Source organism: Pseudorasbora parva, chromosome 10 (genome assembly GCF_024679245.1).
Source record: "Pseudorasbora parva isolate DD20220531a chromosome 10, ASM2467924v1, whole genome shotgun sequence".
In the NCBI taxonomy this organism is placed as follows: Eukaryota; Metazoa; Chordata; class Actinopteri; order Cypriniformes; family Gobionidae; genus Pseudorasbora; species Pseudorasbora parva.
In genome coordinates, this window is record NC_090181.1 from 40,820,116 (window position 1) to 40,836,026 (window position 15,911).

At 42.8% G+C, this 15,911-nt stretch overlaps 1 protein-coding gene across 2 annotated transcripts in view; it reads left to right on the top strand.

Moving 5' to 3' along the window:
- Positions 1–15,911, top strand: part of prkd3 (protein kinase D3) — a 141,179-nt gene that overhangs the window by 72,165 nt on the left and 53,103 nt on the right. The window contains exon 3 of one of the 2 annotated variants that reach the window (XM_067456159.1): positions 13,741–13,879. In XM_067456159.1, coding sequence (XP_067312260.1) covers positions 13,741–13,879 — 139 coding nt within the window. Of the gene's footprint in view, positions 1–13,740; positions 13,880–15,911 lie in introns of those variants that run through there. The other variant, XM_067456160.1, reaches the window with a different exon arrangement.

The following is a 15,911-nucleotide window of genomic DNA, read 5'->3' on the forward strand; positions in this document are numbered from 1 at the left end:
GGACCCAACGCGCACGACCGCTCCCCTCCGCGTCGACATCATTTTTGCCGTGCGCACCCTTGCGCTCATGCGGACGCGTCGAGTATAAACAAGGCTTAACACAGGCGCGCATGCACGCATTTCGTTGTCACGGCTACAGAAACAAATTTCTGCACACAGGAAGACAGATGTTTTGGTAATATTTTATGTATTTTAATCATAAAAAAGTTAAGTTAAGTTAATGTTGCGAAGCTTCATTTTCGCTCAGTCTGAGTTTCAGAGATTCAGCGCAAAGCTGCGTGACAATGCTGCCACAAATTACGTGAGTCGCAAGCTCAGAACTGTATGGCCGTATCTCCACAAAGTGGGTGTTGTAAACTCAGCTCTGAAAAAATAGACTGCAATAGGATAGCAAATGTAATGTAATAAGTTTCGCCCTTTCGAACCCCAGTTTTCAGAGTTTCAAAACTTTATTTCACACATTCGCACACCAGTTTTCAGATCACCAGGCATTTACAAGGTTTCAAATCTGGAAAACAAACTATACAATGGGAGAACAGTGACAAATTCGAAACTCTGAAAAAATGTTGCAGTTCTGAAGAAGGAAATCTAAAAAAAAAAAACTGTTTGCAGAGATTTTTTTTTTTTTTAACATTTTGCACGCTTTTGCAAATCTTATTTTTCGATCTTGCAAAACTTCTTTTTGTAAGATTTTGAGTTTTCGAACACTTAGTTTCAACCTTTCAGAACTTTATTTTCAGTTTTGAATCATGGCAGGATTTTAATCCCATAAGGCTCCGGTATCCATCCTCTAAGTGAGCACCGTTACATGCTAGGACTATTCCGGTTTTAAACGGGTTATTGGCACCCGCAATGCACTCTACATGTAACTGTGTTCACCGTCATGCCGTGACTGCGCAAGTGATGTTTATGTTACACCCATAGGATTTAATTAGCCTACTTGTTGATATTTAATCGATGGGCATAGCCTGTAGGCTGAGTTGGATACATAAAAAAATCGTATATTGTGTTTCTTTGTTGTTGGTTTATACTAATTTATTTGTGTGTGTGTGTGTGTGTGTGTGTGTGTGTGTGTGTGTGTGTGTGTGTGTGTGTGTGTGTGTGTGTGTGTGTGTGTGTGTGTGTACATTATGTTTTCAAGGTTTTATTGAATGCATTGCTCTTTTATAGTCTTTTACTTTGGAATTTTAAGAGCAATAAACATATATTGCAATGTTAAAAAACTATTTTTTTCATTCAGATAATTAAATCAAAATGTATAAATTGCTATTAGGCAATTAATGGGGAGATAATCAAATTGAATCGAATTAGGCCAGAAAAATTAATCGTTAGATTAATCGATGCATCGAAAAAATAGTCGCTAGATTAATCATTTAAAAAATAATCATTTATCCCGGCCCTACAATAAATGTAACAATACTCTTCATATATGGCTTTATTGGTCAAAGTCTTATCACAGCCTCACATTTTATGTAGTTTATGTCAATGTTACTTCATATAATGATACATTTTGTTCTAGTTGAGGTCATTTGTAGAGATATGTGTAGAGCCCAAACAATGAGCCCAGCCTTAGAAGTCATGCACATTATTAAGTACGTTGTTTTTTTATGTGTGGTATTGGAAACCTTCTTCAAATCATGACTTCAAATTCACATTTCAATAAAGTGAATCACTGAAATAACAGCTTTGAGGAACAAATAACATGTATACATGTGCAACATGCCAGTGGGATAATTAATTTTGTTTACTAGGACTAGCTATTACAATTCCTTAATATGATCCCTATATTTGTATAAACTTCTCTATGAAGAAAAATCTGAATAAAACAATCAAAAGAATTGATACTAAATAATGTCATATGTTCCCTTTCGGGGAACTCGAGCTGCGTCGAAACGCTGTGAGAACGCCTCTGCGTTAATGCGTCGTGAAGCGCCTGTAGAACCATTCCATCGGAAAAAAGATCGATCGTCGGCGTGATGACGTCATCGACCGGAAGCTATAAAACGTCCGTGAAAACAAACAGGAACTAGCTTCTGTGCCTTCAGTAAGCGATCTGTGTGAACCTGTCTGTCTATTTGGTGTTTTTGTCTGTCTATTGAAAGAGTTTTTCCACCCTTTGTTAAATATTCCATATATATTTCACAAAAAAGAGAAAATAAAATAGATAGAGAAATGGCGAGCGAAAGCAGTAACTTTAAGAGGTGTGTTCATCCCTGCCCACGCTACATCACGAGTGGGGATACACACTCTCTTTGTGTTGCCTGCTTGGGAGCGCAGCATGCCCAGGCAGCCCTCGAGGGGGCTGCTTGCGAGCACTGTGAGCGTATGCCACTGAGAACGCTGCGCTCCCGCCGGGCACTCTTCGAGGAGGGTGCCTCGGCTCGTGTTCCCCGCGGCTCTGGTCCCGCTGCTGCCGAGGCAGAGCGGAGGCTGCAGTCGTGGGGTTCACAATTGGATGTTGCGGAGGGGTTTGAGACGGGCGCTGCCTTATCTCTGCCCTCACCCGCTCCATCCAGCGGTTCTTCTCGGGGCTTGGAAGCACGCATTGCGGTTTCTTCCCCCCCGAGAGAGCCGCCGGTGCTCCAACTATCCAGCTCCGAGGAGGTGGACGTTGAGAGCATCGCGACTGAAGATTCGCCACTTCAGTCCCCTGCGCGTTGAGGTTCTAACGCGAGCCGTGGCCAGATTAAACATCGACTGGCCCGTAGAAAGATCTGAGGCAGGAAAAAGACGTTCTAGTAAATTAGACGAAAGATTCCTGCCCGCTCGCGCTTCAGAACCTCAGCGGCGGGGCCTGCCATTCTTTCATGATTTGCACACCGAGGTGGCAACATCATGGAGGAGACCGGCATCTTACCGTGTGTTCAGCCCTCAGACTACGGTCTATAGTAACATCATTGGGCTGAAACACTACGGTTATGGGGCGATGCCAAAGGTAGAAGAGACGCTTGCGAGCCATCTCTCGCCTTCCTCGGCATCGTCCCTAAAGGCCCCGACTTTGCCCACCAGACCATTGAAAACAACGTCGGCGCTGGTGGGCAAAGCGTACTCGGCGGCAGGTCAGGCTGCTGCATGCCTTCACACCATGGCAATTATGCAGGCTTATCAGGCTGACCTGCTTAGGGACCTAGATGGACGCGATGAAGTGGGGGGTGATGTCATAAATGAGCTTAGAACAGCAGCTGATATAACTCTCCGGGCCACCAAAGAGACGGCCAGATGTGTTGGCCGCTCGATGGCAGCATTGGTGGCTACGGAGAGACATTTATGGCTCAACCCCACCGAAATCAAAGAGAGGGAGAAGAGCTTTCTGCTCGACGCGCCGCTGTCTCCTGGTGGCCTCTTCGGTGACGCAGTACACACTGTCACCGAGAGGTTCCAGGAGTCAAAGAAACAAGCTGCGGCGCTGAAGCAGTTTCTCCCTCTCCGAGTCCAGGTCCCTGGGGCTGCCGCTGACATCAGGCAGCCCAAGCCGAGTACGAGCTCAGCTCACAGGGCACAACAAAAGCAGAGCGTCGCCGCTCGGGCTCCCCCTCAGCGCGGGGACCAGGGGCGGCGCTCTCAGACGAAGCCTTCGAGGGGCAGGGCTGATCTGCGGACAGTCCTGATCGCCAAGAAGGCTTCGTCGAAGCGTTCCTGACGCCAGAAGCGTCAGGACGCTGAGGGTGGTTCCCCCCGTGGGGAAACGGTGCTTACCCCTGCCTACGGTACCCGTTTCCCTACGGCACCCTCGGGGGGCCGCGCTGCCAACCCTGCCGCAATGCCGGGGCGCAGTCGGTCTCCGCGGGCCACCCGAGGGTGGTCCGCACCCCCTTCGGGGGGTCCCCGAGCAGTCAAGTCAGTTGTTCCCTGCCGGTTCGCCGCTTCAGGGCACTGTGCTTGTTGCTCAAAATACACCAGAGGCCAGCCTCGAGAGGCTGGTTCCCTTAGTAGATTTTCTAGACGAATGGAAACGTCTATCAAATATATCTCAGTGGGTCCTGCAGATAGTAGAAAAGGGGTATGCCATTCAATTCAGAAGTCGGCCACCTCCTTTCTGCGGTGTCCTACCTACAGTGGTGGGCCCGGAGCAGGCTCTGGTAATGGCACAGGAAGTAGAGACACTCCTGCAAAAAGGGGCTATAGAGAGGGTTTCCCCTCCCAGCAGGGAGTCTGGCTTTTACAGCCGTTACTTCATCGTGCCGAAGAAGGATGGGGGCTTACGCCCGATATTAGATCTGCGGCTATTGAATCGCTCGGTGGCCAAGCTCAAATTCAAGATGCTTACACTCAGACAGATTGTAGCGCAGGTCAGATCGGAGGATTGGTTTGTCACCATAGACCTCAAAGATGCGTATTTTCATGTCTCCATCCGTCCACATCACAGGAAGTTCCTGAGGTTTGCCTTCGGGGGAGAGGCATACCAATATCGTGTACTTCCCTTCGGTCTAGCACTGTCACCCCGCACGTTCACCAAGTGTGTGGATGCAGCTCTGGCGCCGCTGCGTCTTCAGGGCATCCGCATACTGAACTACATCGACGACTGGCTGATTCTAGCGAATACAGAGCAGATGGCGGTTCAGCATCGAGATGCTGTTCTCGCCCATATGTCGAAGCTGGGGTTGAGGCTGAACGCCAAGAAGAGTGTGCTTTCTCCGGCTCAGAGAACCACTTTTCTAGGTGTGAACTGGGACTCGATAATTATGCGGGCGCAATTATCGCCAACACGCATAGCGTCGATCCTGGCAGCCGCCAAAGAACAGAAGCTAGGCCGAGCCGTCACTGTGAAACAGTTCCAGAAACTGTTAGGTCTCATGGCAGCAGCGTCCAACGTGATACCTCTTGGCCTACTGTACATGAGGCCACTGCAGTGGTGGCTCAAAACACAAGGGTTCTCCCCGAGGGGAAATCCGCTCCGCACGATCAAAGTCACGCGGCGATGCCTACGTGCTCTGGTCATGTGGAAAAACCCGGGGTTTTTTATCTCAGGGTCCCGTGTTGGGGGCTCATGTTCGTCGCGTAACGCTAACGACAGACGCCTCCCTCACGGGCTGGGGGGCGACCATGAGTGGTCGCTCATCCCAGGGTCTATGGCAGGAACATCAGCGGCACTGGCACATAAATCGGCTAGAGATGCTCGCAGTGTTTCTTGCATTGAAACAGTTCCTGCCCGACCTCAGGGGCCACCACGTACTAGTCAGAACAGACAACACGTCCGTGGTGGCCTATATAAATCACCAGGGGGGTCTGAGGTCTCGTCCGTTGGACAAATTGGCACATCGGATCCTCCTGTGGGCCCAAGGGAAATTGCTGTCAATCAAGGCAGTATATATCCCGGGGGCCCTAAACCAGGAAGCAGACAACCTGTCGAGACAGGGGCCGAGGCCCGGGGAATGGAGACTCCACCCAGAGGTGGTGGAGCTCCTATGGAAGGTTTATGGGAAAGCAGAGATAGACCTGTTCGCTTCGGCGGAGAACTCTCACTGCCCGCGGTGGTTTTCTCTGACCCATCCGGCTCCGCTGGGGCTGGATGCCATGGTACAGGAGTGGCCGAGGCTGCCTCTGTACGCCTTCCCCCCGATTGTTCTGCTTCCAGGAGTTCTGGAGAGGGTACGCCGGGACGGGGCCCAGGTACTCCTAGTGGCCCCGAACTGGCCGACCCGAGTGTGGTTTTCGGACCTGATATCTCTCCTGGAAGGCTCTCCGATGGAGATTCCGACCAGGAGGGATCTACTCTCTCAGGCGGGCGGGAGATTCCTGCACCCACGCCCGGAGATGTGGAAACTGTGGGCCTGGCCTCTGAGGGGGCTAGGCTCATAGAGGAGGGTCTCTCGGCCGAGGTCGTAGAGACCATCCTACACTCCAGAGCTCCGTCCACGAGGAAGCTGTACGCTTTGAAATGGAGACTTTTCTCAGCTTGGTGCAGAGAACGCCAGTGGGATCCAGTTAACTGCCCGGTTGGTACAGTGCTGGAGTTCCTGCAGGAAAGGTTCTCTGCAGGGTTGACCCCCTCCACACTTAAGGTGTACGTGGCGGCCTTGGGCGCTGTCCACGTCCCTTGCAGTGGAGTGTCTTTGGGAAGACACCCTCTAATTACACGCTTCCTTCGTGGCACATTAAGGTTGAGGCCAGTTATGCACTCGAGGGTCCCGGCATGGGACTTGGCCATTGTTTTGAGGGGCTTGTCCGGACCTCCGTTCGAACCTTTGGAGGAGGTTTCGGATAAGTTCCTCACCCTGAAAACTATTTTCCTTTTGGCCATTTCATCCCTTAAAAGGATAGGAGATATTCAGTCCCTGTCAGTAGGGCCCTCATGTCTAGAGTTCGCGCCTGGGATGGTGAAAGCATTTCTGCATCCCAGGCCGGGTTATGTCCCCAAGGTTCCTACGAGCCCACGGGGCCCCATCACTCTACAAGCCTTCTGTCCTCCTCCATTCTTGACGTCAGACCAGGAAAGATTAAATCTGCTGTGTCCGGTGAGGGCACTGGATACTTATGTCCACAGAGCTGCCCTGTGGAGAAAAACTGAACAATTGTTTGTTTGCTTCGGACCCCCTAAGAAGGGGGCTCCTGTATCCAAGCAGAGGATGAGCAAGTGGGTGGCCGAGGCCATTTCACTTGCTTATGAAGCTGCCGGGCAGCCATCTCCTTTGGCTGTCCGGGCACATTCTACCAGGGGTATGGCTGCTTCTAAAGCACTTTTGTCGGGGGCTTCCCTCCATGATATATGTAACGCGGCCGGATGGTCGTCTCCTTCTACCTTCGTCAGGTTCTACGAGCTAGACCTGGCATCTACAGTAGGGGCACAGGTTCTCTCGTAACCGTGTGCGCTTCGGTTTCACACATACGAGACACTTGGTCCTATGGCGATGTGGGTATAAGCGTTCTCACAGCGTTTCGACGCAGCTCGAGTTCCCCGAAAGGGAACGTCTCAGGTTACGTATGTAACCCTAGTTCCCTGAGGGAACGAGACGCTGCGTCGCTCTGCCATACTCCCGGCGTGTCCGTGATCACTTACTTCAGGCTTTATCAGAAGTTAGTTCCTGTTTGTTTTCACGGACGTTTTATAGCTTCCGGTCGATGACGTCATCACGCCGACGATCGATCTTTTTTCCGATGGAATGGTTCTACAGGCGCTTCACGACGCATTAACGCAGAGGCGTTCTCACAGCGTTTCGACGCAGCGTCTCGTTCCCTCAGGGAACTAGGGTTACATACATAACCTGAGACGTTTATCTTCATATCTGTAACATCATCCCTTGCACAAAAAAAAAAAAAAAGTCAGCATATTGTCTAAAATAAAACTTCTGTTGCGTATTTACACAAAAATGTATACTGGTTTGCATTCAATGTAGCCTAAATTTGCTCTGCACTGTCCAACTGTAACAGCATATTAGTGCTATTCTGTTATGTTGAACTGAAGAAGAACTGAAGATGGCACGGTTTAACCTTTAATTTACCAATCAGTGGAAGTAGGCGTTTCATTCTTGCCCACGTGTAGAGATCAAATATTCAAGCTGTTTATCCATTTGGGCTTTATTGTGTTTCCATTTCGTGCATTTATAATAAAGTGTGATGAAGAAAAATAATAATAATATATATATATATAATGATCATGAGAAGGGTCGAAATTGTAAGGGTCTTTGCTTTTCTGTTCTGAAAATAAAAATGAGAAAACAAATTGTCTGAAGCTACACAGACCCTTTAATGTAAAACAGTGGGATTACATTTTTTTGTTTATTTGTTTGATCATCCATTATTTCACATCAAAAAGGTATCCTTCATTATCATAGTGCAAAGGATTCAAATCTGTGACAGTATTAAGTTAGTGATGCTTGCCTTAGTAAATACAATTATTGATCATGATGTTGACATAGATTTAAAAAAATTAGAGTAAATAAAATACATTAGGTTAACATAATTGTTTATATCATTGCAAATATGTAAATTCTATTTTTAGCTGTATGAATTCAGTATATGTGACCCTGGACCACAAACCATGAGGTTCAGTTTTTTGGAAATTGAGATTTATATGGTATATTTTATGGTTTGTTAGGACAGGACAATATTTTGACAGAGATACAACTTTTTGGAATCTGAGGGTGCAAAAAAATATAAATATTGAGAAATTCGCCTTTAAAGTAGTCTAAATGAAGTCCTTAGCAATGCATAATACTAATAATTATATATATATATATATATATATATATATATGTATATATATATTTTTTTTATTTTATTTTTTATATTATATTATACAATATACTAGGAATTAGGGATGGGACGATACACTTAAACTCACGATACGATGCACCTCGATATACCTGGGTTACGATACGATATGTCACGATACGATATCAAAATATTTTTTATTTTTTCCCAAATCTGTGATTTTTTTGTACCACCTAAGTAATGTACTTAAACGAAAGGTAGGATTTTCCTCTTTTTTTTGCATTTTGGTTCTATGTTGTTTAAAAAAAAGGAGAATTTTTAGAAGTCCGCGACCTCATCTTAAACAGGGGTGCCAATAATTGTGGAGGGCACTGTAGGAATGTCAATCGATTAAAATATTGAATCGCGATTAACTGCATGATTGTCGTGAGTTAACTCGTGATTAATCGCAATTTAATCGCACCTTTTTATTAATTGTAAATGTATCTTAAATTAAGTTTTTAATACTCTAATCAACATAGGTATGGACAAATATGCATGCTTTATGCAAATGTACATTTATTATTAGTGAAACCATACTTATTCAATAATAATCAATACAGCATGAAGACTAGACATATCAAAGGTCATATATATGTTTATCTAAGAAATTGTTCATGTCTCTTAAGCCTAAACTTAAAAATAATGAGAAAGTAGTGATTTCTCTCATTTTAACAATATAAAGGGAGTTTTTACACTGGCAGTTTAATTCAGAACAGGGCACAGTTCGTATGAAAAATTGTTAATGTGTACCAGTGAGCGAACCAGAACCACACCATACCAGGAGGAGGTCCATATAACACGAGTAGGAATATAGTGCGGCCCCTTTAAGAGATCCGCATTCCCTGTTGAACTGGTATTTTGCGTGTGCGCGCCGCCGAACGGGTCCGCAATTCACGTGGACAGTGTGAAGAACACGGACGACTCGGAAGCGCGCTTGTTCAGGAAAGTAACCTGTGCATTCGTTTATCCGATTGTAATGTATTTAGTTCAATAAAACACATGTACTGTAAGCGGTGATGGTGTTAATGATTTACCTCAGACATGAGCGAGAGTGAGCTTCAGTGCATCGCGCTCAGACTGCAGAGAATGTGCTCAGTGAAAAAACGCACTTTTCTTTCTGGAGTCTAATAAAAGTTAAACAGAAAATATGGTAGTTTATGTAGGCAATAACTGCATTTTTGGTTTAGAATATTAATGCTAATGTCAACCATTTTCTTTCCCTATTAATGTTTGCTGCCATCCTTTGTCTGACAGCTCTCACTTTTGCCAACTACGGACTATGCCTCAGATCAAACAGAAAATGCGCGCTGCGTTTTGTCATGTCTGCCCCACACACACACACACACACACACACACACACACACACACACACACACATACATATAATACACTAAATTATTTATATACTACGCTAATCATGCAGCAGTGCCATATATCTTTATTTCGCGATCCATTTTTTTCGACCTCGATACGTTTCGTCACGTTTTGTATCGCGATATTTTGTCAAACGATATTTCGTCCCATCCCTACTAGGAATGTGTACAAAGTAAAGTAAGGTTTTTTAATTAAAGTTTAAATTTTAAGTAGGATTTTTAAAGTCTTTTAAGTAAATTAAAGAAACAGTATTGCAATAAAAACATTTTCTCCTTAACCTCTTACTGTTGCTGTCACCTATATATATATATATATATATTCAGCTGCTTGAATGTTTTATTCAGTTGCAAAATGTAACTATATTATCAGCCAGCTGAGGCCAGCTCTAATCTGCTAAATGCCACTATAAGGCATGAAGATATTATGATGTTATAAACATTAGCATCAATGTGATTTTGATGTAAAGCTGCTTTGAAACAATGTGTATTGTGAAACGCACTACACAAGTACATTTTGACACAAATATAAACTGACTTGCTTTGACATATTCAATGATTCTTTCACTAAATACTCCCAAAACCCTTTAGGTTTAAAGAAGACCTGATGTAGATCCCAGAGATTCCAGAGTACACCAGAGACATGTCAGTGTGAAATATTCTGAATGGGAGGGTGTTTGGTGATTCTTGATAAGAGGAAATACCTCAGAATTGGCTGTGATCACCATTTCCTGACAGGACTTTTCACCTCTCTCTGTGTGACTATTCCACTTTGGAATGTTTATGCGTTCCTCTAAACTTAACTAGTGTCATCTAATATACCAGGTTAATTGCTTAAATTCCTGACCATAATGGTTGTCAAAAAATTGTGTAGGATTGAAAAATTTTCGCTCAGAAATTGCTAGTAAATTGTAACAGATAATTACAAAGCAACAGCAAGTAACACATTAAATTAAACATGACATTTTGAAGTAGAAATCCTGAAATAGTATTAGCTTGTAAAAAGTACTCAAATAATCTTTGCTTTATTTACAACGTGTATTTGATTTGTAGAGATACTTCTAGCTGTGTGTGCAAATATTTAGCTGTCTTTATGGATATATTTAGGTGTAGGTTGCTGATCCTACTTCCACTCCGAGCGGGATTTAAACCAGCTTTAGTAGCAGGAGAAGCAGGTCCACATTTTCAGAGATCAATAAACTTTTATTTCTAAAGACTATTTAACACTAAAAACAGAAAACATTTTAAATATCCACAATAAATGAACAAAACAACCAAAAACAATAAATAAAATGGATAAAAACTGCAACAAATTATTGTGTTTTAGGTGCATATTAGGGATGGCACTGTTCACAAAAATCACAGTTCGGTTTGCATCATCGTTTTAGGGTCACAGTTTTTGGTTCTGTGCGGTTCTTGTTGTATTTTTCTTTTATTCGTTAACACTCCAGGTATTTATTTCAGCATATGATATATACTTATATGATAAATCCACAATTTAGGATACAGTATTTAAACTAGGGCTGTGTATTGCCAAGAATCTGGCGATACGATACGTATCACGATGCAGGGGTTACGATACGATATAGTGCGATATTGTATCAAAACATTTTTTTTTTTTTTAGAAAGATTCATTTAAAAGAATAAAGAACACAACCATATGCATAAAACATGAAAAGTAACTGTTTTATTTAATTAATACAGTATCATTTATATCACTATTTTGTGCAAGTGACTGCAGGATTCTTTATGTTTACATGTTTTAAAGGTTCACAGTATAGCAGTTTTTAATTTCTAAACTATTTAGCAACAGAAAGTGCATAGTTCATTCATTCCATGACTAAATGTCTCTGTTTTATATTTAATACTGTAAAGCTGTTTTCTTTAACGCAGTCTATTGTAAAAAGTGCCATTTCAAGTAGGCTACTGAACTGCAGAGCTGGTCCATCCATAGCCACATCGCTATGATCAGATGCTTTCGTTCTGCTGCCACCGCTGTCAGTTTTGGAGTGTGTTTATTTTGTTACTAAGAGGAAAATGTGTTCTATTCTATCGAAACGCTTCTCAGCAACGCGGATGACGTCTCTTGTAAATAAATATATACATATCGATAGAGTGTTTTTGAGAATCGATACAGTATCGCCAAACAAAATATCGCGATACTCGCGTGTATCGATATTTTCTTACACCCCTAATAAAAACATTGTTGAATCATGTAATCATGCACAAACTTGACTTGACCATCTCTGAGTCAAAAGCTAGGTGAGATTTTGATAAAGCAAGAGAGAAGACATTAATGATTATTTTCATTTATTTGGCAAAAAAGGAGATTGTGTATTACTATCTCTACAGGAACTTATGCGCCTTTTTAGCACATAAAGATTGAACTGAAGAATTAACTTGCATTTATCAAACTGCCAACTTCAGGGTATCTTTAAGCTTTGTTTATACTCGATGCGTCCGCACGAGTGCGAGAGTGCTTGCGGCAAAAATTACGTCAACGCAGAGTGCGCGAGACCCCATTTCGCGTGGCGGTGTGCACGTAAAATTTTGTAACTTTGCGTGCGGCTCCGCAACCGAAGAAGCGGGATTTCCAGGCGAATCTGGCCGAGCATGACGTCATCACGCCAGTCTCCAGTCTGCGCGTCGAGTATAAACATCTCCCCAAACAAGCATGCAAATGCAAATTATCATGGCCGTAAAAATTATCGAGCTCATTTTTTTTATTGTGCGATTAATTGATTTATTGACTATCGCTACAGGCCTAAGCAGGAGTGTTAACAAGGATACTAAAGACCACAGCCTCAAGCATCAGTCGCTAGTCTGCCGCTTGAAGCCAGGGAAGTGAGATTTACCTGCAAAGATCTTCAGCTGGCCTCTCTTCACTCACCCCCCTAAACCTCGCTCTCATCCGGGTCATGGCACTAATGTAACTGGTCTTATTCTCACCACTAAACACTAAAGACCACAGCCACGATTGTCAGTCGCTAGTGCGCCTCTTGAGGCCAAGGGAGTGAGGGTTACTTGCACTGCTCTTTACAAGCTGGCCTCCATCACATAACCATGTTAAAAATGCAAAAAAATGTAATTTAAAGTGTTAGTTCACCCAAATGTGAAGATTTCACAAATGAAGATATTTTTGTTGAAGTCCGATGGCTCATGAAATCCGATGGTGTCCTTCATTGACACCAATGTCATTTCCTCTCTCAAGACCCATAAAGGCACTAAAGACGTCGTGACAAAGCCCATCTCACTACAGTGGCTCTACAATCATTTTTAATTTTTATGAACGACTTATATAGTGATGGGCCGATTTCAAAACAAAGATTCAAATGGTTATGAATCAGCGTATCAAGTCATGATTCAGATCACCAATGTCACGTGATTTCAGCAGTTTGACAGGCAATCCAAATCATGAATCAATACGCTGAGCCATCGCATTTCAACAAAAATATCTTCATTTGTGTTCCGAAGATGAACGGGTGTCGAACGACATTAGGGTGAGTAATTATTGACTGGATTTTCATTTTTGGGTGAACTAACCGTTCAAGCGAGGTTAATGAGCCCTCTCTATCTTGCATGTAATTTTCTTGTAGTGTTTGGCATTTCTTCCACGTGGAGAAGAACCGTGGTGGAGGAAGTGGAGAACAGTAGTGTGACTCATCACTGTAGGCTTGATTTCAACAGATGTTTTACAGACCTTCCTCTTGCAGGGCTAATATTCCAGGCGCTCTGCTCTGCATGCCTCCCAGCTTTAGTAATCTCCTTAGAGGGGAGCCATTGCTGAAAAACAGGGCCTGGATGTTTCTTTCTGTCTCTCTCTGTCTCTTTCTCTCTCTCCCTTGCCATATTGTCTTTGGCTCTAGCACAGGAATTTGGATTCATCGCACATCATTATATGGATCTCTGAAATACCTGATTGTGATTGGTTGTGTGTGGCATTGAGTGCTCAGTTATTGTGTAACCATTACACATTGTGCAATGATTGCTAATCTTCCATAATTTTCCATAGCAAGATACTGATGCTACTTTCACATGTGCTACTCTTTTCATATCAACACTCTATAAAGATACAAATAGATCTTCTCAAAAGTTTATAATGTAAAATGCAAAGTTCTGATCTACTTTGATGTTTTTATTTGATTATTAATAACACATCCCATCCTCCCCTCCTCAGTTCCCAGAATGTGGATTCTTTGGCTTGTACGATAAGATCTTGCTCTTCCGCCATGATCTGAACTCAGACAACATCCTCCAGCGGCTAACGTCGGCAGAGGATATCCATGAGGGAGATCTGATTGAGGTCGTCCTGTCTGGTGAGTTGTGCTAGCTGTGCCTTTAATAACATGTATGGTATGAGAAAAAAAGAATCACTTTAAAATAACACCACCACCATTACTGTTCTCATAAATTTCATGTATACAAATTCTTATGAAGTTCATTTATCATACACATCCGTTCAAAAGTTTGGGGTCAGCCCAATGTTGTTGTTTTTTTCTTTAAAGAAAAGAATACTTAAATTCAGCAAGGACGTATTCCACTGATAAAAACAAACAGTAAAGACATTTATAATGCTACAAAATATTTCTATTTCAAATAAAAATTGTTCTTTTAAAAGTTCTATTCATCTATAAAAATGATCATGATCTCCACAAAGTTTTCCGCTAAGGACGCACACACATTGGTTAGCACATGACAGGGTATGTTTAACGCTAATGCATTCGCTTAAAGGTGGGGTAAGTCTTATTTCAAAACTGCTTTAGGAAAAGGACACGGGCCGAGTGGAATAACAAACGTGTAACCAATCAGCAGGTAAGGGGCGTGTCTAATATTGATGGTGACAAGAGCGCTCGCTCTGTGTACGTCATTATTCAAAACACTGAGTCACACATGACGGACATTAGCCGAGAACTAGCCTAATATATGCTGCTTGACTATGCTCGTGTGTCATGTTCGCTTGTTAGTCCATTTGCGATCGTATTGTGTCTCACTTCAGCGATGATAAAGACCCGTTCATTTCCACACCGTATGGAGCATCTAAATCTCCTCCCTGTGTGCTTCAAGATCAGCTCGCACAATGTCTCCGACAAGTAAGATACTATACTCCTAATATATGTTTGTTTACTCTTTTCATGATCTATATAACCCTTCTCCAGTCATAATTGTAATATGTCGTTAGCTGGACTGTCGGCTCGTGTTCTATAGAGTTGTTCATGAGAACAGTTTGTGTTTTGTGATCGCTATAACTCTAATCTTGTCATAATTTTAATATGTTGTTAGCTGGACTGTGTGCTTGTGTACTATCGAGTTGTTCATGAGAACGGTTTGTGTGTGTTTTTGTGATTGCTGTAACTCTAATCTTGTCATAATTGTAATATGTTCGTTAGTTGGACTGTCTTGCTTGTGTACTGTCGAGTTGCTCACAAGAACGGTTTGTGTTTTTGTCATAGAAGGGATGACTTTTTTATTGAATATTCGACCTGGATTAGATACACAGAGATTCTGCCGTAGCCGTTGATGCGTCAGAGTGGTGAAGTGTCTTACTGTGTTTTACTGGTGAAAGTGTGTGGCACACCCGACTTATTGATAATGAGAATTGCTGTCGATGATTTTCATTAACGATTTTAACGACTAGTTGTGAAAATATATTTCACAATTCCAAGAATGAATGTATTATTTGTGATATATAAACATAATTATAATTATGAGACGACATGCATTAGCTTTTTAATTTATTTTATTCTGTTGCAAAAACAAGCTTCCATAGTCTTAAGAGATTTATTTTCAAAGCAACTGTAGTGGACTGTAGTGTATATATGTACAGTGCTGGGGAGCCATTTCATCGAAAGCAGTAGAATGGTGAAAAATTATTCATTTTGGGCTCTTTGGATGGAGTTAAACAAACAGGCTCTGGGAATAGAAATACATTTAAAATCTCCATAGCAAAAGTAACAGTCACACATGAAGAATCAGATACTTAGTTTAGCTTCCTTTGTTTGTTTTGTAGTGTAGCCAAAAACTGTACAGGTTATCTTCACTCGTTTTAATTTCTTTAAATTATGCAATGACTTATAGCTTTGCAGGCTGCAGCTGGTTACACTGATGGCCGTATATCTTGCATCTCTGCAAAACAGATCAGATGAGTTTCACTCTGTGATTAGATTGTAGTGGGTTATGGCACATGTGTGCCAGATGGAGGGGCCCATGTTAATCTAGTCAATGTGAACTTCAGGTGGTTTCCCTTCAAACGCCTGTTAATAACACAGGCAGGCCAATTCCCCTAAGACCACCTATCACAAACAGTTTTCTAATTTTACCACATGCTCAATGTACAGAGCCATGTGTTAA